Source organism: Lytechinus variegatus, chromosome 4, assembly GCF_018143015.1.
Source record: "Lytechinus variegatus isolate NC3 chromosome 4, Lvar_3.0, whole genome shotgun sequence".
Taxonomy (NCBI): domain Eukaryota; kingdom Metazoa; phylum Echinodermata; class Echinoidea; order Temnopleuroida; family Toxopneustidae; genus Lytechinus; species Lytechinus variegatus.
Genome location: NC_054743.1, coordinates 36,438,407 through 36,463,735, shown reverse-complemented (window position 1 = coordinate 36,463,735; position 25,329 = coordinate 36,438,407). Strand labels below are relative to the sequence as shown.

The 25,329-nt window shown below is 38.9% G+C and overlaps 1 protein-coding gene across 2 annotated transcripts in view; it reads left to right on the top strand.

The window, feature by feature from the left end:
• Positions 1 to 19,902, top strand: part of LOC121413960 (peptidyl-prolyl cis-trans isomerase-like 4) — a 41,668-nt gene extending 21,766 nt beyond the window's left edge. Inside the window, exons 4-13 of one of the 2 annotated variants that reach the window (XM_041606984.1) lie at positions 525 to 642; positions 1,873 to 2,015; positions 5,973 to 6,069; positions 9,139 to 9,255; positions 10,099 to 10,223; positions 10,816 to 10,882; positions 12,039 to 12,150; positions 12,864 to 12,933; positions 17,783 to 17,915; positions 19,077 to 19,902. In XM_041606984.1, coding sequence (XP_041462918.1) covers positions 525 to 642; positions 1,873 to 2,015; positions 5,973 to 6,069; positions 9,139 to 9,255; positions 10,099 to 10,223; positions 10,816 to 10,882; positions 12,039 to 12,150; positions 12,864 to 12,933; positions 17,783 to 17,915; positions 19,077 to 19,520 — 1,426 coding nt within the window. In that variant the 3' untranslated portion in view covers positions 19,521 to 19,902. Of the gene's footprint in view, positions 1 to 524; positions 643 to 1,872; positions 2,016 to 5,972; positions 6,070 to 9,138; positions 9,256 to 10,098; positions 10,224 to 10,815; positions 10,883 to 12,038; positions 12,151 to 12,863; positions 12,934 to 17,782; positions 17,916 to 19,073 lie in introns of both variants that reach the window. The other variant, XM_041606983.1, reaches the window with a different exon arrangement.
• Positions 19,903 to 25,329: the final 5,427 nt, after the last annotated feature.

The window sequence follows — 25,329 nt, the reverse complement described above, 5'->3', positions numbered from 1 at the left end:
GAATAAACTATCTGAGATAGGAGCATTCATGAATGAAGAAAATTCAGTATTATTATCATCTAAACATATATCATTGGATACAGATGATCCAATATTTATAAAGAACTCATTGAAATTATCTGCTATATCATTGGGATCCGTAAGTGTTAAACCATTATGATTGAATCTCGTTTCTGCCTCATTTCGCTTACGTTTACCCAAAGTTTGATTTATAAGTTTCCATGTACGTTTAGAATCCTGTCTTATGCAGCTGAATTCTTTGAAATAATAATCCCTTTTCGCCCGGCGTAAATGAAATGTGACTTTATTTCTCATCACTTTATATTTTCTATAATTATCATTATTTGGTGAGTTTATATAAGATTTGTAATGACTTTACACTATTAAAATGTTTAAAACTTGGAAGCGTATAGATGATTTCAGTTAAAATTCACATTCAGAGTGGGACACTCTTCCTCCCGGCATGGTTAACCTACACAAACTATGGTAGTAAAAGAAATTCCCTCTTTTCTACATCATCTCAGTAAGCTGTATGGGGATCAGGCCAAGTACTTTGAAATGGAGAACAACCCAAGGATCAAACATAAGAAGAAAGGGGCTGTATCCATGGTCAACAATGGAGAAAACATGCACGGATCACAGGTAAGTTTAAATATCAATTCAATTCAGAAATTTGTTATCACATCTCATCCGCAGCTGAATGGCATTATACTTTGTACCGGTAAGCAAAATTCAGAATGATATGTTTCATATCACAAGATTATTATTATTATTCTACAGTGACTTATAAAGCATTTAAAGGACAAGTCCACCCCAATAAAAACTTGATTTGAATAAAAAGAGAAAAATTCAACAAGCATAACACTGAAAATTTCATCAAAATCGGATGTAAAATAAGAAAGCTATGACATTTTAACGTTTCGCCTCATTTCACAAAACAGTTATATGCACATCTCGGTCGGTATGAAAATGAGGGAATTGATGACATCACTCACTCACTATTTCTTTTGTATTTTATTATATGAAATATTTTGATTTTCTCGTCATTGTCATGTGAAATGAAGTTTCATTTCTCCCTGAACACGTGGAATTCCATTATTTTAACATTTTGTGCTTCAGGCAAGGAGGTCCTAATCATCAAATTTGTAAAAATTGAAATATTGTATAATTCAAAGAATAAAATACAAAAGAAATAGTGAGTGAGTGACATCATTAACTCTCTCGTTTGAATGTAACTGGCTCGTTCATATAACTATTTTGTTAAAAATAAGCGAAACTTTGAAATGTCATAACTCTCTTATTTTACAACCGTTTTTGATGAAATTTTCAGCATTGTGCTTGTCTGAATTTTCCCTATTGATTCAATTCAATCTTTTTTTTGAGGTGGACTTGACCTTTAAATATGAAAATACATGTAGGCACTATATATATACTCTACATGTGGGTAATTATTCAGTCTTAGACTGTGTACATACAGGTATATGTACCTATATTAGTTTGCATTTTGAAATATGGCATCAAATCTAATAATAGTGGAAAACTTTTACCTACACAATGTATAGATTAAGCCTATAGATAAAAAAAAATCATTTGCATGCGTTAATATCCACTTACATGTATTTTCCACATTTCAGGGTTTTTTTAAGGGTATCCGATTTAAATCTGGTTCAGTATCTCATTACCCTGGCTTCCCTTTTTTTTCAAATTAGGCATAGAAACTGCCCATGAGCTTAATTAGCTGAGTTTGTAAGATGCATGCAGCTGTGCTACATGGATTTCTATTGCTTTTCACAAATTGTTACTGTCTCTCCATGAAATCTCAAAATAGATCCATTTCAAATTTCAATGAGATTCTGTTTTTCTCAACATTAGTTTTTCTTCACATTGGCCGAGGACCTGGACTACCTGGACGGCCAACACACGGTGTTTGGCGAGGTGACGGAAGGGTTTGATGTTCTAGAGAAGATCAATGAAGCATTCTGTGACAAGGAGAATCGACCTTACCAAGATATCAGGTAGGTCCCGAGATGTGTATGGTCCCTGCCATATTCTATGTTATGTTATGTGTAGGTGATTATGGTGATTGGGAAAATATCCCATGGGGATGGTGGTGGAGAGGATGAGAGTAAACAGTCAATATTTTGATGATAGTGATGGGACAGACATCAGGTAGGTCCCAAAATAACTATGGTCCATGCCATATTTTGGGTAAAGTATTTTGATAAGAATATATGGTTAGGCAAGTTTTGAGGGTGATGATTGTGAGGACGAGGGGAGGAGGGAGTGGGAGGAGTAGGAGGGGGAGAGGAGTAGGAGGGGGAGAGGAGGAGGAGGGGGTAAGTAGGGGGAGGAGGAGAACAGTATGTTGTGGTGGTGGATGAGGTGATGATCAACATGGAGATGATGATGTTTTACATGATGAGTATGTTGGGGACAAATGTACTTTAACAGAGATGGTAGAGATGATGATGATGATGACTTGTTCAGTGTGGAAGCATTTCAAGGAATAGATCGACAAAATACTGTGAATCTTACCAACCAAATTAATCCTTGAAAGTTCATCTCACATTTCTAGTGCTGAATGTGATAAAATCGTTTTTCGAATTGTAATTTGTTATGAATTAGGTTGATTTTTTTCTGCTGAAATGTTTATCACCATTGTCCATTAGTCATCTCTTTTGCAAACTTCATTTCCTTTGTACATACATGTGATGTATTTGTATTTACAGTTGTCCTCAAAATTATTCATACCCTTGTTAATTTTTGTCTCACCTGCGAAGCAGAGTGAGACTATAGGCGCCGCTTTTCCGACGGCGGCGGCGGCGGCGTCAACATCAAATCTTAACCTGAGGTTAAGTTTTTGAAATGACATCATAACTTAGAAAGTATATGGACCTAGTTCATGAAACTTGGCCATAAGGTTAATCAAGTATTACTGAACATCCTATTAAAGTTTCATGTCACATGACCAAGGTCAAAGGTCATTTAGGGTCAATGAACTTAGACCATGTTGGAGGAATCAACATTGAAATCTTAACCTGAGGTTAAGTTTTTGAAATGACATCATAACTTAGAAAGTATATGGACCTAGTTCATGAAGAAACTTGGACATAAGGTTAATCAAGTATCACTGAACATCCTGCATGAGTTTCACGTCACATGACCAAGGTCAAAGGTCATTTAGGGTCAATGAACTTTGGCCGAATTGGGGATATCTGTTGAATTCCCATCATAACTTTGAAAGTTTATGGATCTGATTCATGAAACTTGGACATAATAGTAATCAAGCATCACTGAATATTTTGTGCAAGTTTCAGGCCTAATGATTAAGGTCAAAGGTCATTTAGGGTCAATGAACTTTGGCCGAATCGGGGGTATCTGTTGAATTACCATCATAACTTTGAAACTTTATTAGTCTAGTTCATTAAACTTGGACATATGAGTAATCAAATATCACTGAACATCCTGTGCGTGTTTCAGGTCACATGACCAAGGTCAAAGGTCAATGAACTTTGGCCGAATTGGGTGTATCAGTTGAATTACCATCAAAACTTTGAAAGTTTATGGATCTGATTCATGAAACTTGTACATAAGAGTAATCAAGTATTACTGAACATCCTGTGCAAGTTTCAGGTCACATGATCAAGGTCAAAGGTCATGTAAGGTCAATGAACTTTGGCCATGTTGGGGTTTTTTGTTGAATAACCATCATATCTCTGTAAGTTTATTGGTCTAGTTCATAAAAAGTGGACATAAGAGTAACCATGTATCACTGAACATCTTGTGCGAGTTAGAGTAGTATTCAAAGTCAGCACTGCTGCTATATTGAACCGCGTGATGCAGGTGAGACGGCCAGAGGCATTCCACTTGTTATGATTTTTTATTTTTGTGATGAAATGAATGCATTTTGTCAAGTGTGTATATCAGTTATATGTGACCAACATGTGAAAGAATAACAACAATACACAATTCAAGAAATTCATCATTTCAGGGGTATTTTATTCATGGATTTTCAAAAAATGCCATGTTCAAAATTATTCATACCCTAGGTTTACTGAGTCCAATGTCTTTCTTTAATAGTCAATAGCATAGCCTTTGTTTCTTATGACTGCTTCTAGACGGTTCTTGTACGTGTCCACAAGCTTCCTGCATGTCTTCTGGGGGATGTTGGCCCACTCTTCCTTGGCAAAAGCCTCAAGCTGGGACAGGTTGGTCGGTTTCCTAGCCAACACTCTGGTCTTCAAGTCTCGCCACAAGTTCTCAATTGGATTCAGGTCAGGACTCTGACTTGGCCATTCGAGGACGTTGACATCATTGTCCTTGAACCATTTCTTCACTACCTTGGCGGTATGTTTTGGATCATTGTCCTGCTGGTACTTCCAATTAGGGCCAAGCTGGAGTTTCTCAGCGGATTCCTTCACGTTTTCATCAAGGATCGTGATGTAATCCTCCTTTCTCATGATTCCTTGGACCTTGACGAGGTTGCCTGTGCCACTGGAAGAGAAGCATCCCCATAGCATTATGTTTCCACCACCATGCTTGACGGTGGGCACAGTGTTCTTTGGAGTGTATGCTTCTCCTTTTTTCCTCCAGACGTATTCAACATCCATATGGCCAAATAACTCCAACTTTGTCTCATCAGACCACAGGATGGTTGACCAAAAGCTGGAATCTTGCTTTAGATGACCTTTAGCAAAGGCTAGGCGAGCCTCCAGATGCTTCTTCCTGAGCAGCGGGGTCTTCCGAGGCCTACGTCCATGGAGACCTCCTCTGTGCAAGACTCGCTCAATAGTGGACCGTGACACCTTCGTCCCTGCCTGGTCAAGCGTTCGAAGTAGGGCCTTGGTTGTGGTCCGGGGGTTGTTGTTGACCTCTCGGCAGATTTTCCTGGCAAGTTTGGGGGACACCTTTCTCTTCCTGCCACGCCCACAGAGGTTTTTAACAGTATTGAACTTCTTGTGCTTGTTGATAATGCTCTGCACGGTTGCCACAGGGACATCATATTGCTTCGAAATGGCCTTATAACCCTTTCCTTCAATGTGGGCATGCACAAGACGTTGCCGTAGGTCCTCACTGAGCTCCTTCTTCTTGGCCATGATGATCAGAAACTGAGAATGACCAGAACATGTTTCCTCTATTTATAGTCTTATGGAAAGATGCTATGTGTTTGACAATAGTTTAACATTTGGTCAACAAAAAAGGTATTTAATCCATTGGAACATCTTGAAATAACTATAGGACAAAGATTAACACATTCTCAGGAAAGGAAAACAATGGATACTATGAAGAAAGAACATTTTTGTTGAGGTATTGTCAGGGGTATGAATAATTCTGAACATGAGGGAAAAATAACTTTTGGACTTATCTATTATTATGCAAATGAAGTTTAGCCAACTCATATGTGGATTTGTGCATAGCAACAAGTAGACAAAAGATACACAGGAAGTACCAACATAATAGCTTTTACAAAGGAAGAATCTAACAAAGACTGTTATTTTCAATGGGGTATGAATAATTTTGAGGACAACTGTATATCTATAATGCACATTGACAAGCTTTGCTTTTCAGTTGGCCCTCCCTCCCTTTCAATTATTTATATATCTTGATTTGATGACTGTCTATTGTGATTTTAGAATGTTATTTATTTTTTGTATGTACTGCAAATGTGATTATATGTTACTATGTCAATTCTATCATAATTGTAAATATGAAATTTAAAGTGGAAAATAAAATAATTGAATTTGAAAAAAAAAAATTGAATTGAATGCACCAGTGAAAGGAAAATTTCTTGTAAAGGGATAATTAAGTTCAATTTGATTAAAAAATGTAAGTGTATTAGTTTAATTTGATTTAATAATTGGAATAATTATAGTGTATCAAATTGATTGGTCAGATCATGCTACATGTACCTCCTACCCCTCTCCCTCCCTTTGTGTGACTCTCTTTATCTCTTGATATCTGTCCCTCTATAGAATCAGTCACACCATTGTTTTAGACGACCCATTTGATGATCCCGAAGGACTTGATATACCAGACCGATCACCTGAACCCACGAAAGAACAGCTGGCGGTATGTAGACATCTGAGAAGTCATAGACCCGTATTCTGAGTTCTGGCTTATTCCAAACTCTAGTTTAAGTTGTGGATTAGTTATGGCCAGCCAAATATGTGACGCAGACCTCTAACCCTTGCGTTATTTTAGTTGCTTTGCTTCAATTTACGGCTGATACTAGGCCTAAATTTTTTACCTTGACAGCCAATCACAGCTCGCCGTTTAGCTTCCATGGTCTCTTTCTGATGTATTGTCTCGCTCTAGTCATTCATGCAATTTTACACTGATGAGTACATGTAGAAAAGCTGCAGTATGTCCATGTTTTAAAGCAATTTTAAGACCTCTATTACAGATTCAGTTTTTCAGCTCATTTGACCTTTGAATCATCCATAATAATACCTTGAAATGATGGCTAGAATAGTTATATTCATCATAACAGCAATGAGATAGAGCATTATGAACATTATAAATATGATGTAAACAAAATTTTGCATTTTGGGCTTCCCGTAGTTTTACCACAGAGTGAAATCATTGCCTTTAATTCAGTTAAACAGGATGTCAGAATGCGGGCCATGAAGTCTAAAGTTACCAAGCTATACTCTATAGAATTTACCTTTGAATAGTAGATATCCAAATATTACAATGCCAGGTCATGCGGATAATTTTTGTCTCACCTGCGAAGCAAAGTGAGACTATAGGCGCCGCTTTTCCGACGGCGGCGGCGACGGCGGCGGCGTCAACATCAAATCTTAACCTGAGGTTAAGTTTTTGAAATGACATCATAACTTAGAAAGTATATGGACCTAGTTCATGAAACTTGGGCATAAGGTTAATCAAGTATTACTGAACATCCTATTAAAGTTTCATGTCACATGACCAAGGTCAAAGGTCATTTAGGGTCAATGAACTTAGACCATGTTGGAGGAATCAACATTGAAATCTTAACCTGAGGTTAAGTTTTTGAAATGACATCATAACTTAGAAAGTATATGGACCTAGTTCATGAAACTTGGACATAAGGTTAATCAAGTATCACTGAACATCCTGCATGAGTTTCACGTCACATGACCAAGGTCAAAGGTCATTTAGGGTCAATGAACTTTGGCCGAATTGGGGATATCTGTTGAATTCCCATCATAACTTTGAAAGTTTATGGATCTGATTCATGAAACTTGGACATAATAGTAATCAAGCATCGCTGAACATTTTGTGCAAGTTTCAGGTCTCATGATTAAGGTCAAAGGTCATTTAGGGTCAATGAACTTTGGCCGAATCGGGGGTATCTGTTGAATTACCATCATAACTTTGAAAGTTTATTGGTCTAGTTCATTAAACTTGGACATTAGAGTAATTAAGTATCACTGAACATCCTGTGCGCGTTTCAGGTCACATGACCAAGGTCAAAGGTCAATGAACTTTGGCCGAATTGGGTGTATCTGTTGAATTACCATCATAACTTTGAAAGTTTATGGATCTCATTCATGAAACTTGTACATAAGAGTAATCAAGTATCACTGAACATCCTGTGGGAGTTTCAGGTCACATGATCAAGGTCAAAGGTCATGTAAGGTCAATGAACTTTGGCCATGTTGGGTTTTTTGTTGAATAACCATCATATCTCTGTAAGTTTATTGGTCTAGTTCATAAAAAGTGGACATAAGAGTAACCATGTATCACTGAACATCTTGTGCGAGTTAGAGTAGTATTCAAAGTCAGCACTGCTGCTATATTGAACCGTGTGATGCAGGTGAGACGGCCAGAGGCATTCCACTTGTTATGCCAAACCGACGTTTCCATAGGAAATTTTCTTATCCGGTTCGAATCCCAGCCATGGCGTAATTTCTTTCGCATAAAATTTATGAGGTGAATGGATACCTAGTAGCATTTATTCCTTGAACGCTTTAGCGCCTATTAATATAGCGGCGTAGCTACAGCCGGGGTAATAATATGATACTAAGTATCAAAGCGCATTTGAATATATGCACATTGTAACTGAGCTCTATAAATGGGCATATTATTATATAATAAAGTGTGAATGGAAAAATGTAAAAAGGGCACAACAAATCACCTATGGCAATGTGAGGGGCATGAAGGCCAGTCAACAAAGCATCCAGGATACTATATAGCTATTGATGGTTCTGCAATCCTGACTGCGCTTGAATGGCACTCTATGTTTATTTATTTTCTTTTCTTGGGAAGGGGGGGGAGGAAATTCATAAATCTGTTTGTTAGTGGCATGTGCATAAGACTTTACTTATATGACTGGAACATGTTGCTGTGTGCTCAATCAGACCTTTTACCCTTCAAGATGGTGTTCTGCCTACGTTCAGCAGCACCCATCCATCTTCTCAGGGCATTCCCCCTTTTTCCTTTCCTTTTCTGGGGGGGGAGGGCTGGGAAGGGTGGATATATTTTAGGACAAGTTGTTTTGTCCTATACAACTTATAATTTTTGATAATTTCGTATTTATTTTGTATTATTTCTCTCTCATTTATACTATAGATATTTTTTATTTGATTACATATATCTGTATTTGTACTTTGTTATTTGTTGGGTTATCTATTTTTTGAGGGGCCCACATTGTACAAACATTGCTTTTTAGTGGACCCCTCCATTTCCATCTTAATTTAATTTCTATTGAAAAATAGTATACTTATTTGAAACCTCCAATGTGTTGCCTAAATTGTGTAAGTGTTTTTTTTTTCACAACATATGTATTATCATTTTTGGTTTTTTGCAACGGATACAAATACTTATGTTTTCATATGGTATACAATTTGTTTTTGTTTGATGAAAGTGAAATAAATAAATTTGAATTTGATGGTGAAATATTTTCTTCTCAGATAAAAATCTTTGTACAGTTCTAAACAATCATTCAAATGTAAATCATTTCTTTCTGTGCAGTGACGATTTTCACTAACTTTGGACTATTTCACAAAACAAATAGTCACCAAGTTTCTGCAAATACTTGCATTTGATCGGCTTAGAGAAGATTAGTCAGTGATAATCACTGACTAAACTTTTTATGAAGTATTCCAGTTTTGTCAAGATCTTTTCTGTTTGTTTTATTGTTGATGATTTTTGCAGAGTGTACGCATCGGTGCGGATGAAGAGATTGAAGACGACAAAGGAAAGAGCAAGGAAGAAGTGGAAGAGGAAGAGAAAAAGAAAGATGCCACAGCCAATGCGCAGATCCTGGAAATGGTGAGTTATGCAAACCAGAATTGTAAAACCTCAAGGGTTCTTGAAAAATGAAAAGCCTTGTCCATAACAGCATGTTTATGGGCTGGGATGAACTTCCCTCCAATCCCATGGTCTGTGATTACAGACTTTGTACATCATAAATTGTTGATTTGCTGGTGTGCGAAAACGTATATGTCGTGACTTTCAATTTGTCAAGTAAATACTATATCATCCTAATATTTAATTTTTTCAAATTGGCACCTTCGCCCTTGGGGTGGTACAAAATGTGACAATATCTTAACGTTACGAGCCAATAGATTTAACCAAAGAATTAATAAATTCTGATTGGTAATATTTCTTAGCTGCCGTCCAGCTTGGTTGATTAAAGGTTTTAAATTAATTTTGCTTGAAGTTATAAATCAATATTACTTGAAGTTTTAAATGGGAAATTCACCCTGATGTACATGTAAGATTGATTTTGATAAAAGCAGAAAACAAAAGAAACATATTTTGGAAGTTTTGGCAAAAATCTGTAAAAGTATAAAGGAGTTCTGGTGGGTATTTCATAAAGCTGTTCGTAAGTGAAGAGCGACTTTAAGAACGACTGGTGATCCTTTCTTGCGGTAAATGGTGTATTTATAGGCGATGGTTAAGCGCGTAAGAAAGGTTCACCAGTCGTTCTTAAAGTCGCTCTTAAGTTACGAAAAGCTTTATGAAACGGCCCCCTGGATTTTTTAAGTGACAGACTCTGTATGTTGTGGTCATATCTGCCCAAATGTCTAGGGCAGTGGATTGCCACTCCCCCTTTTAGGTTTGTTAACAAATACAATATCAAACTTGCTTCCATCTGTACCTCTCTGATAGATTGGTGATTTGCCTGATGCAGACGTGAAGCCTCCAGAAAATGTCCTCTTTGTTTGTAAGCTGAATCCACTCACGACATCAGAGGATCTGGAAATAATTTTCTCCAGATTTGGAAAAATCTCCAGGTAACCAAAGACTCATTTCTTTTATTAAAGAAAGTCCCAGTTTTCTGCAAAACCAAGAATCAGAAAATTTAGCAAAAGAGCTACATGCTCGTAATTTTAGTTTGAGCAATTTACATTTTCCCTGTACAAATATGCCTACTTTTTAGGGGTAACAAGTAATTATGCAGCAAAAAGGAAATATAATTATTCTGCCATAAAACATTGATTTTCGACATAATCTTAAATTGATTTTTAAATATATTAAATATTGAATATCAAATATTAAATTTTGTTTGTGACAGATCTTGGGGCTACTCTAGAAAGAATGGTCACCCCAAAACATGTATTATGGGGGAATTTTAGGGGTGATTTGGGTTCTGATCGAAGCAAAATCGCCCATCACCCTCATGAATTTCTTACGCTGAAGTAATGGATAAAGTATTTTAATCTGTTACTCTATTATTAGTACAATATTTCAATGTTCTCTAATTGTAAAATTGCTTGCAATTGGTTTTTTTTTCCACGTGACCTTAATTTGATTTTAATAAAAATCGAATTGATTGAATAATATATTTCCTTCCTGTATTCCTTTCTCTTTCTATTTATTATACAGTTGTGAAGTGATCAAAGACAAGGTGACTGGAGACTCACTCAGCTATGCCTTCATTGAATTTGAAAGGGTAACTATATCTAAAATGATAATTGGACACCTGTGGTGTACAGAATCTGGGTCCTGTTTCATGAAGAATTGTGATTGATCCAATCAACCACAACTATGGAAAGCCAGCAACATCAACATCTAAAATGCATGTTACTTCAATTTTTATTTTCTTTTTATTTGCTGTATATTCATACATGTATTGTTTTCTTGAAAACTCAGTGTGCTTCTCTTTGTTTACAAAGGATATTGTTCAAATTCCCTATGAAAGAATTGTGACATTGGTGGATTTTCATACAGTTGAGATTGATTGGATCAATTGTAACTCTTTTAAAGACAAGGCACTGAAATACATTTTCCCTATTTTTCATATCATTTACAAAAGAAACTAATGATTAAAATGCTTTAAATGATTGCACACTAGTATAAGGTAAATGCCCTTTTGTACACTTCAGTACCAGATGATTGAAGAGGCTCTCAGCTTTCAATAAAATTATAAATCCAGTCGTAACTTTAAATGTTATTTTAAATGTGAATATAAATACCCTTGTTCTATTTGACAATTTTCATTTGTTAGCCTTCTGAAAAATATTAACATTTGGGGGAAACCACATAATATTCTTCCAAAATAATATCAAAATAGCAAAGAAACTCACTGTTTCTCTCTATATCTTTTAAAGGTGATCATAACTTTTCTATATCATTTTTTTAAATGGTATTGGAAGTGGTGGTGGTGGTGGTGGTTTTTCATTGAAGTGCTTGTTAAGAATACTAATACATTTACAAAAAGGTGAGGATGGTTATAATGAAAGAAGTGTGATTTATGATGATAACAGTGGAGGACAGGAATGATAATGATAATAATTATGTTAACAGCTTTTAATCTAAAATTTCTTTTTAAATTTTAACTGATTCAAGTAAAAATGATTGAAAATCTGGTTTAGTAATCCAGCTACCCTTGTAGTCAGGGACTTCAAACCAGATTTATAATGTTGATTAATACTATTACTACTACTATACTACTACGACCACCACCACATTTACCTGATTCTCATATTGAAAGTTGTGCATAAATTTGCAAATAGCTTTATGAAACACTCTCCTATACCTTTACCTTCTTACATTTCTCACATTTACATCTATCACATCATTTTTTATGTCTTTCTTTGATTTGCTAGGAGGAAGACTGTGAAGAAGCGTACTTCAAGATGGATAATGTTCTCATCGATGACCGTCGGATTCATGTCGATTTCAGCCAGTCTGTAGCCAAACTCAAAACGGGACCATCAGGTATGATATCAGAGAACGTTTCACGATCCCACTGCTGCATAAAAACTTCCCATAATGGCAATTTAATTTCACTATCAATTGTTATATCTTTGGTTACATAGCTCAGCAGCCAGTTAGAGATTATGGTTTCCATGCCAATATGACAAAAATTATCGTAATGAGACTTGTGTTCATGTAATGTGACTATGGGCAGTGTTTCACAATGACCGTAAGTCTGATAAAAATCACACTTAAATTTCCAGCTGCATGAGGTATTCAACACATTACCCTATTGGTCAGATCATACTTTGGAGTCGTGCATTATGTGTAATCACCATTGTGAAGCAGACCCCTAGTTTGAAAAACAAAGTGACACATCAATTCACTCATGTGATATGGGAGTATCTCATTTCTCTGAAGAGAGAGAATGAATTAACTAGTTTTTGGTTTGTTTTTTGGCTTAGACTAATGTCAAGATTTAGATTAGGGTTTATGTTTAGTTCAGCATGTACTTCATTTGATCCATACATTATAGAATAATATAAAATGAAAGATTTTATAGTGAAATTTAATTGCGCAACCGGTAGATTAGACAGTTTTGTTCCATCATGCAAATTTTTATTTCTGTCATGCAATCTGTGGCCTAGATTTAACCCCCCCCCCTGTACTAATCATAGTACCCTTCAAACTATTTGAATCATATTTAATTGATATTCTTTTGTTTCCATATGCAGGCCCAGTGATACCTCAGAAAGGCGGAGAAAGCTCTAAATATGCCATAAAGGACACAAAGAGTAAACAGTCGTATCCTTTCCATGTTGTGGATAATGTTGGTGGTAGTAATTGTGATGTTGGAGTTGATAGGGATATGATTGTGAGGATAATGATGGTGTTGATGATGACGGTGATGATGAAGGTGATGATGATGATGATGATGATGATGAAGGTGATGATGATAATGATGATGAAGGTGATGATGATGAAGATGATAATGATGATGAAGGTGATGATGATGAAGATGATGGTGATGATGATGACGACAACAATGGTAATTGCTGATGTGGTTTACGGTACACCATGTGGAGTGTTATAGAAGCAGTGGATAGAAGAAGAGAGGAAGTGGATAGGCGAGAAAGTGGAGATTTGAGAATAGAGTATTCTTTCTTGAGAATAGTCCTGAAAAGGACTGTAAACCAGAAGGAATGTTGAGTGAGAACAGCTTGAGTAGTAGAGCTGATGAGGAGATGCTGGCTTGCGTCGGCGAGTAGAGATGATGAGTAGTAGAGAGACTCGACGTTTCGGACAGGTTGACTGTCCGTCTTCAGGAGTGAGTGTTCGCTCGGCGTGCGGCGGTACTTATGGCGTGCGTGCGGACGTGGGGGAAAGCTCTAGGCCGGCGGTCACGGCGGGTTGACGTCGTAGGTGGCGCTCTGTGTGTGGGTCGGCGGTTTTGGCGGGAAACGAGTTGGCGTCGTATGCGGACGTGGTGAGTAGACGGCGGCGTGAGTTACGGCGGCGTGTGTGTGTGTCGGCGGTGTGTACATCAATGGTGGCGTTCTGTGCGTGTTGGTCGGCGGACTCGTCGGGTGAGCTTCGGCGGGAGTGAGTGGGTGGCCTGGTGTACGGATGAGGTGTTGGGTCGTCAGCGGAGGTTGTAGCGAGGTGTCGGTGGCGGTGGTGTGTGTGTCGGCGGAGTCCCTGGTTGAGTTGGTGATGCAATCAGACTGCTGTGTTGGGTAGGAGGGCTCGGTGGAGTGACGGTGGACGGCTGGTTGTTTGTGGATTGGTTAGAAGTTTGATGGTGACGTAGAATTGGGTGCCAGATGCTGTTGATGTGGAGGCCAGGGTCTTGAGGCACAGTGTTGTGTTGATGTATCTCAATGGCTTCCCTGACCCTTCTGGTATTCCAGTGCCGGATGTTGGTGATTAGGTGGCTCCTTTCCCATTCTATGCGGTGATTCTCTTGTTGTGCGTGCTTGACGATGGCGGATCGGTCCCAGTCGCTGCGTCGGTGGTGGGTCTTGTGTTCCTTTAGTCTGGTGTCGAAGTCTCGGCCGGTTTCCCCAATGTAGACTTTACCGCAGTTGCAGGGGATCTTGTAGACGCCTGGTTGTTTGTTGGACGGGTGCTTGTCCTTATGAGAGTGAAGGATGGAGTGTAGTTTTCGAGAGGATTGGTGTCTGACGAGGATGTTGGCAGAGTGAAGGATGCGTTGTAGTCGGTGTGAAGTCTTGCCGATGTAGGGTAGTACTATGGTGGCGACGGGCTTGGTTTCGGATGGGTTTTCGGTGCTGTCGGTGCTGGGTTGATGGTTGGGTGGTTGAGTCTTGATCCTTCTTCTGGGGTAGTGGTTGATGGTGGTGAGTGCATTGGTCACGTGCTTGAGTTCTTGATGTAAGTGTGCCTTGTCGCTGAGTTGGTGGGCTCGTCTGATGAGTGTGTTGGCGACTGATTGGTGGATGGACGGGTGGTGGTGTGAGCGGAAGTTGAGGTAGCGGTCTGTGTGGGTAGGTTTCCGGTACACCTGGTGAGATGGGAATCCAGACGGTGTCTTAGTGATGAGAACGTCTAGAAATGGAATTGAGTTGTCGCGTTGGGTCTCCATGGTGAACTTGATGCTGGGGTGCTGGTTGTTGAGGTGGTTGAGAAACTGGTGAAGGTCGGGTGTGCTGTGCGGCCAGATGACAAAGGTGTCGTCGACGTAGCGGAGCCAGAGTGAAGGAGGTTTGTCCGCAGTCTTGAGTGCTTGGTGCTCAAAGTGTTCCATGAAGATGTTAGCGATGATTGGTGAGAGAGGTGACCCCATGGCTGCTCCTTGTAGTTCCATTTCTAGACGTTCTCATCACTAAGACACCGTCTGGATTCCCATCTCACCAGGTGTACCGGAAACCTACCCACACAGACCGCTACCTCAACTTCCGCTCACACCACCACCCGTCCATCCACCAATCAGTCGCCAACACACTCATCAGACGAGCCCACCAACTCAGCGACAAGGCACACTTACATCAAGAACTCAAGCACGTGACCAATGCACTCACCACCATCAACCACTACCCCAGAAGAAGGATCAAGACTCAACCACCCAACCATCAACCCAGCACCGACAGCACCGAAAACCCATCCGAAACCAAGCCCGTCGCCACCATAGTACTACCCTACATCGGCAAGACTTCACACCGACTACAACGCATCCTTCACTCTGCCAACATCCTCGTCAGACACCAATCCTCTCGAAAACTACACTCCATCCTTCACTCTCATAAGGACAAGCACCCGTCCAACAAACAACCAGGCGTCTACAAGATCCCCTGCGACTGCGGTAAAGTCTACATTGGGGAAACCGGCCGAGACTTCGACACCAGACTAAAGGAACACAAGACCCACCACCGACGCAGCGACTGGGACCGATCCGCCATCGTCAAGCACGCACAACAAGAGAATCACCGCATAGAATGGGAAAGGAGCCACCTAATCACCAACATCCGGCACTGGAATACCAGAAGGGTCAGGGAAGCCATTGAGATACATCAACACAACACTGTGCCTCAAGACCCTGGCCTCCACATCAACAGCATCTGGCACCCAATCCTACGTCACCATCAAACTTCTAACCAATCCACAAACAACCAGCCGTCCACCGTCACTCCACCGAGCCCTCCTACCCAACACAGCAGTCTGATTGCATCACCAACTCAACCAGGGACTCCGCCGACACACACACCACCGCCACCGACACCTCGCTACAACCTCCGCCGACGACCCAACACCTCATCCGTACACCAGGCCACCCACTCACTCCCGCCGAAGCTCACCCGACGAGTCCGCCGACCAACACGCACAGAACGCCACCATTGATGTACACACCGCCGACACACACACACGCCGCCGTAACTCACGCCGCCGTCTACTCACCACGTCCGCATACGACGCCCACTCGTTTCCCGCCAAAACCGCCGACCCACACACAGAGCGCCACCTACGACGTCAACCCGCCGTGACCGCCGGCCTAGAGCTTTCCCCCACGTCCGCACGCACGCCATAAGTACCGCCACACGCCGAGCGAACACTCACTCCTGAAGACGGACAGTCAACCTGTCCGAAACGTCGAGTCTCTCTACTACTCATCATCTCTACTCGCCGACGCAAGCCAGCATCTCCTCATCAGCTCTACTACTCAAGCTGTTCTCACTCAACATTCCTTCTGGTTTACAGTCCTTTTCAGGACTATTCTCAAGAAAGAATACTCTATTCTCAAATCTCCACTTTCTCGCCTATCCACTTCCTCTCTTCTTCTATCCACTGCTTCTATAACACTCCACATGGTGTACCGTAAACCACATCAGCAATTGTACATGCCACCATGCAAACCTTCAAACAACAATGGTAATGGTGAAAAGTACAATAATGGCAGTGGTAATGATATTGATGGTGATGAAGATGGTGGTGGTGGTGATAATGACGACGATGATGACGATGATGATAATGATGCTGATGATGACGATGATGATGGTGGTAGTGATGAAGATGATGATGATAATGATAAAGATGATGATAATGATGATGATGATGATGACGACGATAATGGTAATGATGAAAAGTACATGTATGATAGTGGCAGTGGAAATGATATTGATGGTGATGAAGATGGCGGTGGTGATGATAATGACAATGATGATGATGATAATGATGCTGATGATGACAATTATGGTGGTAGTGATGATGATGATGATGAAGATGTTGATGATGGTGATGAAAATTATGATGATAAAGATGATGATGATGTTCATGACAACAGCAATGGTAATTATGACAAGTATAGTAGTGGCAGTGGAAATGATATTGATGGTGATGAAGATGGTGGTGATAATGACGATGATGATGATGACGATAATGATTATGATGATGCTGATGATGATGACCATGATGATTGTGGTAGTGATGATGATGATGATGAAGATGTTGATGATGATGATGAAGATGTTGATGATGGTGATGAAGATGATGATAATGATAAAGATGATGATGATGATGATGTTGATGACGACAATGGTAATGATAGAAAGTATAATAGTGGCAGTGGTAATGATATTGATAGTGATGAAGATGGTGGTGGTGGTGATAATGACGACGATGATGATGACGATGATGATAATGATGCAGAAGTGATGACGATGATGATGATGTAGTGATGAAGATGATGATAATGATAAAGATGATGATAACGATGATGTTGATTCCAACGACAATGGTAATGATGGAAGGTATAATAGTGGCAGTGGTAATGATATTGATGGTGATGAAGATGGTGGTGGTGATGATGATGACGATGATGATAATGATGCTGATGATGGTGGTACACTGGTAATGATGATGATGATCATGAAGATGTTGATGATGGTGATGAACATTATGATGATAAAGATGATGATGATGACGATGTTGATGACAACAGCAATGGTAATGATGAAAAGCATAGTAGTGGCAGTGGAAATAATATTAGTGGTGATGAAGATGGTGGTGGTGGTGGCGATAACAATGACGATGATGACGATGATCATATCATCATGATGACTTGACGAGACCAGTGTTATGTAATATCCAGCCCTTAATATTATATTTTCCTTAACCTTGATAAATTTACAATAAACAGACAGAAGTATGGTTTAGTGCTTGATGAGGACGACAATTACGGAGGTCACCAAAGGTCTTATCAAAAGAAGCAAAGGAGATATTCATCTGAAAGTGACAGTGAAAATGAAAGGCACAGAAATAAATCAAAAAAGGTTTGCAAGATTCATTCATAAGTCGATATACATGTTGCATCTATAGAGATAAAGCCTATTGAAGCCTATTTAAAGTTTTTGAAAGTGCATGTCCCTATTCCATTTCATGACATAATTTTTTAATCCATGTGCCCCAAAACAGTAGTGAAGGATATTAATAGATGTGTTTTACTGGATAAATTTTTTTAATTTACATTTGCAAAATGATATATGTGCGTATTGTCTTGATTATGTAAAACACATTCTCAAGCCTAGAATTGGCTAAGTTTTAGTAACTTGCAATGTTCTGTGAGGTCTTAGGTGATTCTGTGCCAATCTTTCAACGGTCTTTGTGGTCTCAAAAACGTGGGATCCAAAACTTTTTTTGAAAATTTCAAAACAGACTTTCACCGGTCTTTCTGTATAATGGTCTTTCAGCAGTCTCTCAATTAAAGGGGAATGAAAACTTTAGTACAAGTAGGCTTATGTCGATTAAAAACAAAGAAAGTTTAAGAAAAATCGGACAAATAATGAGAAAGTTATGAGCATTTGAATATTGCAACCACTAATGCTATGGAGATCCACCCATTGGCAATGAAACAAGGTTGCTTGATGTCACATGTGAACAACTTTCCTTTTGATGGACTATAAAATACCACAAAAATGTATCTTTTTGCTATTTCTTATGGTGATACAAACTCTTTATCCATGATGTATTTGAAAAGTTGTATTACATGCCCTTCTATAGAAAGAGCACATGATCTACTATTAGATGTGATAATAGAGGCATTTTAACTGAAATATATTCTAAAGTAATGGGGAGAGTTAAAAAGAGATAAAGATGTGTGACATCACACATCTTTATCGCATTGCCAATGGGAGGATCTCCATAGCATTAGTGATCGCAATATTCAAATGCTCATAACTTTCTCATTATTATTTTTCTCAAACTTTTGTTGATCTGCTTCTTTGATTTTTCTGTTTTCACACAAGCTATCTTGTTCCAAAGGTTTCATTCTCCTTAAACTTTTAAAGGTCTTGTTTATTCTTTCGATGATCTCTTTGACAGTCTCTCATTTTTTTTTTCAGAGAAAGACGCCTGATTGATCACTACATGTATATTTTGAAGATTTACTCTATTGTAAAATGTTAAACTTTTTGCTGCTCATCATTCCACAGAAGGAGAAGAGAGACACAAAGCGGGACAGTTCTTCTGAAGAATCTTACAGGGACGACAGAAGGCATCAGAAGAAAAAGAGACAGAAAGACCGGAGAGGGGGCTCGAGTTCCTCGGAAGATGACAGAAAACGGAGAAGAAAGGAGAAAAGAGCAAGGGACGACTCAGAGAGCGAGGACGAGATGAGAAAAGAACGGGCTAAAGCAAGCCATCGTAAGGCGGCGTCGGGGTCATCGGACGATGAGAGGTATTCAAGACGGAGAACGGGTCACGATAGATCCAGAGAAGATAGACCCAGGGAGGATGATCGAGGGAGAGATGAAGAAAGAAGAAGACGGAAAGATGAAAGAAGGGAGAAGGATAGATACAGTGGAAGGGGTGGAGACAGAGATAACAGGTACAGGGAGCAAAACAGGGACAAATATAGAGAAAGAAACAGGGATAGGTGATTAATCACAGCATTTTTTTGTAATTTTATAGTGTTTTTGTGTGTTTTTTTTCTTCTCAGTACTAGACCTGGGAATATTTGAATTACCAAATTATTCAAAGGCTTATTAATGATTGGAAATTGAATACTGCTTTTGAATATTGGTGTTACATGATACAGTGTAGCACTTGAGGACTTGACCATTCAGGTCAAAACCTATAGCAATCCCCCCTCCCCTCCCCAAACTCCTCCCATACATGTAGGATTCTTCACATTTCTCATCCAGCTCACGTTATTGCCAGTTTTGTTAACTTATTTCTTTGTAAAATACAATTAAAAAATTGGCAGATTCATGTATGTACAGTTTAGTTCAAAGTGGAATAAACAATGAAAATTTTACCCGAGTTGGTCATGTTTTTGTAACGATCGATGTTGTTGCCTAGGTCAATGAGAAATCAGAATTATTAAAAATGGCTTTCTGAAATGTAGAAAATCTTCCTGCATCTCCTCTGAATTAATGGAGTTATGGAACTTCAAGGGAAACATGATGATGATGATGCACAGCTTTTGTATAGTGCCATATATCTGTCAAAGACATTCAAAGGCGCACTTTTTGGAGGAGCCAGCCAATCTGGATCGCCTAGAAGGGCCCGCACATAGGACTGTGACCTGCAGGTCTCTCCTACCGATATAACTGGTTGGGGGAATGCAGGTGGACCACTACACCGGGATGTCCCCCTACGCTTATTCGAATATTGGTAGTGCAGTGGGTTATTAAAGTGCAAAGGTGGTGACTCTCTTCTACTCTGGGCCTCAATTTAACATCCTGTCTGAAGGACGGAGTGTTATCCACTGTAACATAGCCTGCATCTATGAAACAGGGGAGAGACGTTTACACACAACTTACTGGCTTCAGTCACCCGCCCGGGGTGGACTAGTTTGGTTCAACAGTCAGACACTTTACCGACTGAGCCAACTTCGCTCTCCTAATGGGGTACTTTTATTTCAGTGATGATGGTGACCTGTTTTATCATATACCACAGTAGTTGCATGAATTTCTTTATGACGTCTTTTAGTCATGACACCTGAGTGTTCCAACATAACTTGCCGGTTGTGCAGATGTCGTTGAGTGAATCCCAGAATAAGACCCTTGATTCTGCCTTGTTCCTCGAATTTCTTCTTCAAATTCTACACTAGATGAAAAATTTAATTTGGCTTTAGTTGATCACTTGTGTCAAGTTATATATAATTTCTAACCTTAAAAGTGTAACATGTTGAAGTACTGACTCTTCACAAAACATGTAATTCACAATTGTATCAGCTTTATTTCACCAAGGCAGCTGGCTGATAAATGCAGTACAAGTTTTGATGTTCTATCATTCACTTGAAAATGACGACTGACTTGAAATCTGTTGTGTGCTCTAGTACGAGTATAAGATAAAAACAGGTCACCATCATCACTGAACTAATAGTATCCCATTGGCAGATCTGTTTTCACAGAGATTATAGTTGCAACTGTGGATATAAGGAACATTGCATCCAATGCTATCCCTTAAACAGGAAGCTTAATAACAATTAAGTTGTAAACAAAGGATAATCACATGGACTTGACAAAAGAGTAGAATACATGAAAGAGATGGGAGACCTGAATGATCCATGGGAAAATGTAAACTAATACTGGTACAACTTGTTAAGAAGGAAGTAGCATTTGATTCTATGGTCATTCCCATTTGGTATGAACCAAAACCTTGTGGGAATAACAAACAAGCTTTGCATTTTAACTTAACCCTAATTCTCCCGGGGGGGGGGGCCATAATGGCCCCCCCCTCAACAATTTTCGCGATATATCTGCTGCGTGAAATTTTTTCACCTTGCAGCTCACTGACTTTTTACATTCAAGTCTCGCGCAAATTTTGAGACCAAAGTTGTGACGCCCGGGTACGCGGTTACGACATTACACAACATTATGCAAGTGCATGTCAGACCCAAAATTGCTCATAAACGTGATTTCATGTACAAATCCAATGCAAATTGCGTATTTAGCCAAAATTCATAAATGTATCATTATTTCTACTTTTACTGATTAAACTTAATTAATTTTGCCTTGTTTATGATCAGAATTATGTCTGGAACAATTTCCATTGAAAAAACAAAAAGTAAAAAAACAAAGAAATACATAAGAAATTCATAAAACAATAAAATACATAAGAAATTTATTTCCAAACCAAAGTTTTTTTGAATTACGATTGTTAAGAATGCTACAAAGAAAATTTTTACCAAAAATAAGCATTCTAGGAGCTTTATTTAGTGAATTAGAGCAAAAAGTATGATTTATGCATAAATTAGCATAATTAATTCATATAAAATAAAATCTCATTATTTTGGAAAATTTTACCATACAGCCTTGTAGATTACATCGCACACTACCAGCGTGCAAATTTTTGCGTCGCTCGCGCGATCGGCGGCCGAGATCTTAAGGGGGGCCCATAATGGCCCCCCCCCCCCCCCCGGGAATGACAAGAATCAAAATACCCCGGAAGATTTAGGGTTAAGATGGGGTAACCAAGAAACCTATAAAGGGTGATTAACCTGAGCTTAATTACAGTGACATGAAATCCATAACTCTGGGCCATATCAGTATGAAAAATTCAATAACTTTATTTGTTACCCTATTTTGATGAAATTTTCAGCATTTGCTCTGTGAACCTTACTCTTATTTATATTTTCTGCCCGGACCATCCCTTTAACTTTTCATTTTGGTTGAGCTATTGTTAGTTTCGAGCAGTGCACAGTCACACAAAACCATGCTTGAAATATTGATATCCAATACAAGAATGTGTCCAACTGTCAAACATATATCACAGAAAACAATACAATAAATGATAATAATAATAATAATAAGACATTTATAATGCGCAGACATATCCACCCTATTAGGGGTGCTCAAGGCGCTTACAGTAAACTTAACTCACTACTGGTACAACTTACAATTTGGTCATTAGATAAGTTTTCGAACTGGCCTTGAAATGTTCTACTGATCTACAGTCCTTTAGTTTAGTTGGAAGATTGATCCATAGACGGGGAGCTGCTGATGCAAATGCATGATCTCCCCATGACCGTCTGGTTTTTAGAATAAAGAGATCGAGAGCAGAAGTCTTAGAAGAGCGAAGACCAGAGCGACCAGGTTTACGAAAATCAAGAAGAGATGAGATGTGTTCTGGTGAAGAGAAGGTCAGCGCACGACATGCTATGAGAAGAATTTTATAGGTGATACGATGTTGAACAGGAAGCCAATGAAGGGACTTAAGGACTGGTGTGATATGGTAAGACCTTCGCGTATAGGTAACTAGACGTGCAGCGGCATTCTGAACAAGTTGGAGCCTCTTTACTTGACAAGGGAATGCCGTACAATAAAGAGTTACAACAATCAACTATATGAATAAGACAAAAAGTTCATATGGTTTGGCCATCGTAAGGTCATTTTCTTTGACAGAAATTTGGAGAAAGGTGGTAGTGGTGGTGGGGGGGGGTCCATCATATCCTTGTTATATATCAGTTTGCTCGTGGTCACCTCATGGAGGACCCCATTCTACATTACACACGAGCTGATGTAGAAAAGTCAGTGGGTAAGAAACAATGTGGGCTTGGTTTCCTAAACATAAATAATCTGATGGAAACGCAACTATCAAAATGCTGACATGATATTGAAGATGTTACTTTCTCAAATTAATGGCCTGTTCAGTTTCAAAATTTCCTATGATTAAATACATGAATATGCTCATGTGCAAATTTTTCCAACTACCGCAGTTCTGTGTTATTTTTTAAATATGTAGCGTGTTTTTCATTGTTTGATACAATGAATACCTGGTGACAGTTAGAGAAAGGGGAAAAAAGAAAAAAAAATACTGACTTCATGAAGTGAAAAAGTACATACTCAAAAATTCTTGTAATGAACTCATGATTCCTATTGAAAGACAAAACACATGTAATGTGTTTTTCTAGGCGAATTGCCAATTTAAAAAAAATATATACAGTTACATGTATCTTTGTATCCATTTTTGGGCCATGTTACTAAGGTCTATAAACCTTTAGCAATTGATCATACATGTAGCTTTTATTTATATGATTGCTTGCATTGGTACTTTTGTATGTTCAGTTTTAAAAGTCAGTCCTATGATCAGTTACGAAGGTTTGTGGGGGGGGGCTAAGGCATTTATTCTTACTACCAAGAGCATCATCTCACAATGCTGTCAGGGTGGTTATCTTGTGGGGAGGGGGGGGGGGGGGGCAGGGAGATATGTCCCACCCTTTAATTTCAAATTGTCTGCAGGGATCTATGGGAGGTTGTCCCTCCCCCTTTCCCTCCGTTGGGGAAACAAGTCTCATGAAGCAACCACGTATGGGCCTCTCCTCTTACTATGAACATCTTGGTTCTTACTCAGAATCCACATCACATTTTCACTAAAAAAAAATGTTTACGTCTCGCTCCCTCATAAAATTGCCAGAAGCTCCTGCCATCTTTTGAGGTATATATTCAAACATCACAACTCCACAGACACCCGCATCATAGCTGTGAAATCTTATGTAAATTCCTACCAAGTTAGAAGAAATACCCCATATTTCTTTTAAAAAAACAAAAAAAAACAAACCTACAACTTCCATCTTTCTCGGCTCTTCCTAAGAATCCTCATAATAATAATAGGCATTTACTGTATATAGCGCCATCTATCTAGAAATATTCTATTCCGAGGCAGGTTGTTGTTATTATTACCCCGGCTTTAGCTCGAGCTGCCTCTCAGCGCTCATGCATTCAAGGAATTAATCCTGCCAGGTACCCATTTACCTCACCTGGGTTCTGGTGCAGCACAATGTGGATAAATTTCATGCTGAAGGAAATAATGCCACGGCTGGGATTCGAACCCACGACCCTCTGTTTCAAAGTCAGAAGACTTATCCAACTGGGCCACAACGCTCCATGTTAGACATCTCATCACATTATTACTCAAACAGTATATCTCACTTCACAGTTTCTTTAAAGGACAAGTCCACCCCAACAAAAAGTTTATTTGAAAAAAAGGAGAAAAATCCAACAAGCAAAACACTGAATGTTAAATAAGAAAGTTATGACATTTTAAAGTTTCGCTTAATTTCACAAAAGAGTTATAAGCACATCCTAGTCGGTATGCAAATTGGCAGGCTGATGACGTCACCCACTCACTATTTCTTTTGTATTTTATTATATGAAATATTCAATTTTCTTTTCCTTGTCAAGTGAAACAAAGTTTTATTTCTCCCTGAACATGTGGAATTACCAGTATTTAACAGATGATGGTTAAGTTAAGTTGGTCCTTATTGTCAAATTTGTAAAAATTGAAATATAGTATTATTCAAACAATAAAAAACAAAAGAAATAGTGAGTGATGGACATCGACTCTCATTTGCATGTCGCTGAGTTGTGCATTTACCTATTTTGTGAAAAATAAGTGAAACCTAAAAATGTCAAAATTTTACATCCGATTTCAATGAAATTTGCAGTGATATCACTGTTTGATTTTTCTCTATGATTCAAATCAACAATGTTCTTGGGTGGACTTGACCTTCAACTCTCCATGCACCCTCACTGTCAAAGCTGTGAATCTTGTGCAATGCTTAAACCCCCATTCCACAGAGAACAAGACTGCTGAAAGACCTTTGAAAGACCATGAATTTTGGTTGATCTTTCAGAGGTCTTTCAGTGACCTATAATGGTCTTTGAGGTCTTACACGAGTCCTGACCAATCTTTCAGTAGTCTTCGTGGGCTCCAAAACTTTTTGAAACGGTTCAAAACAGT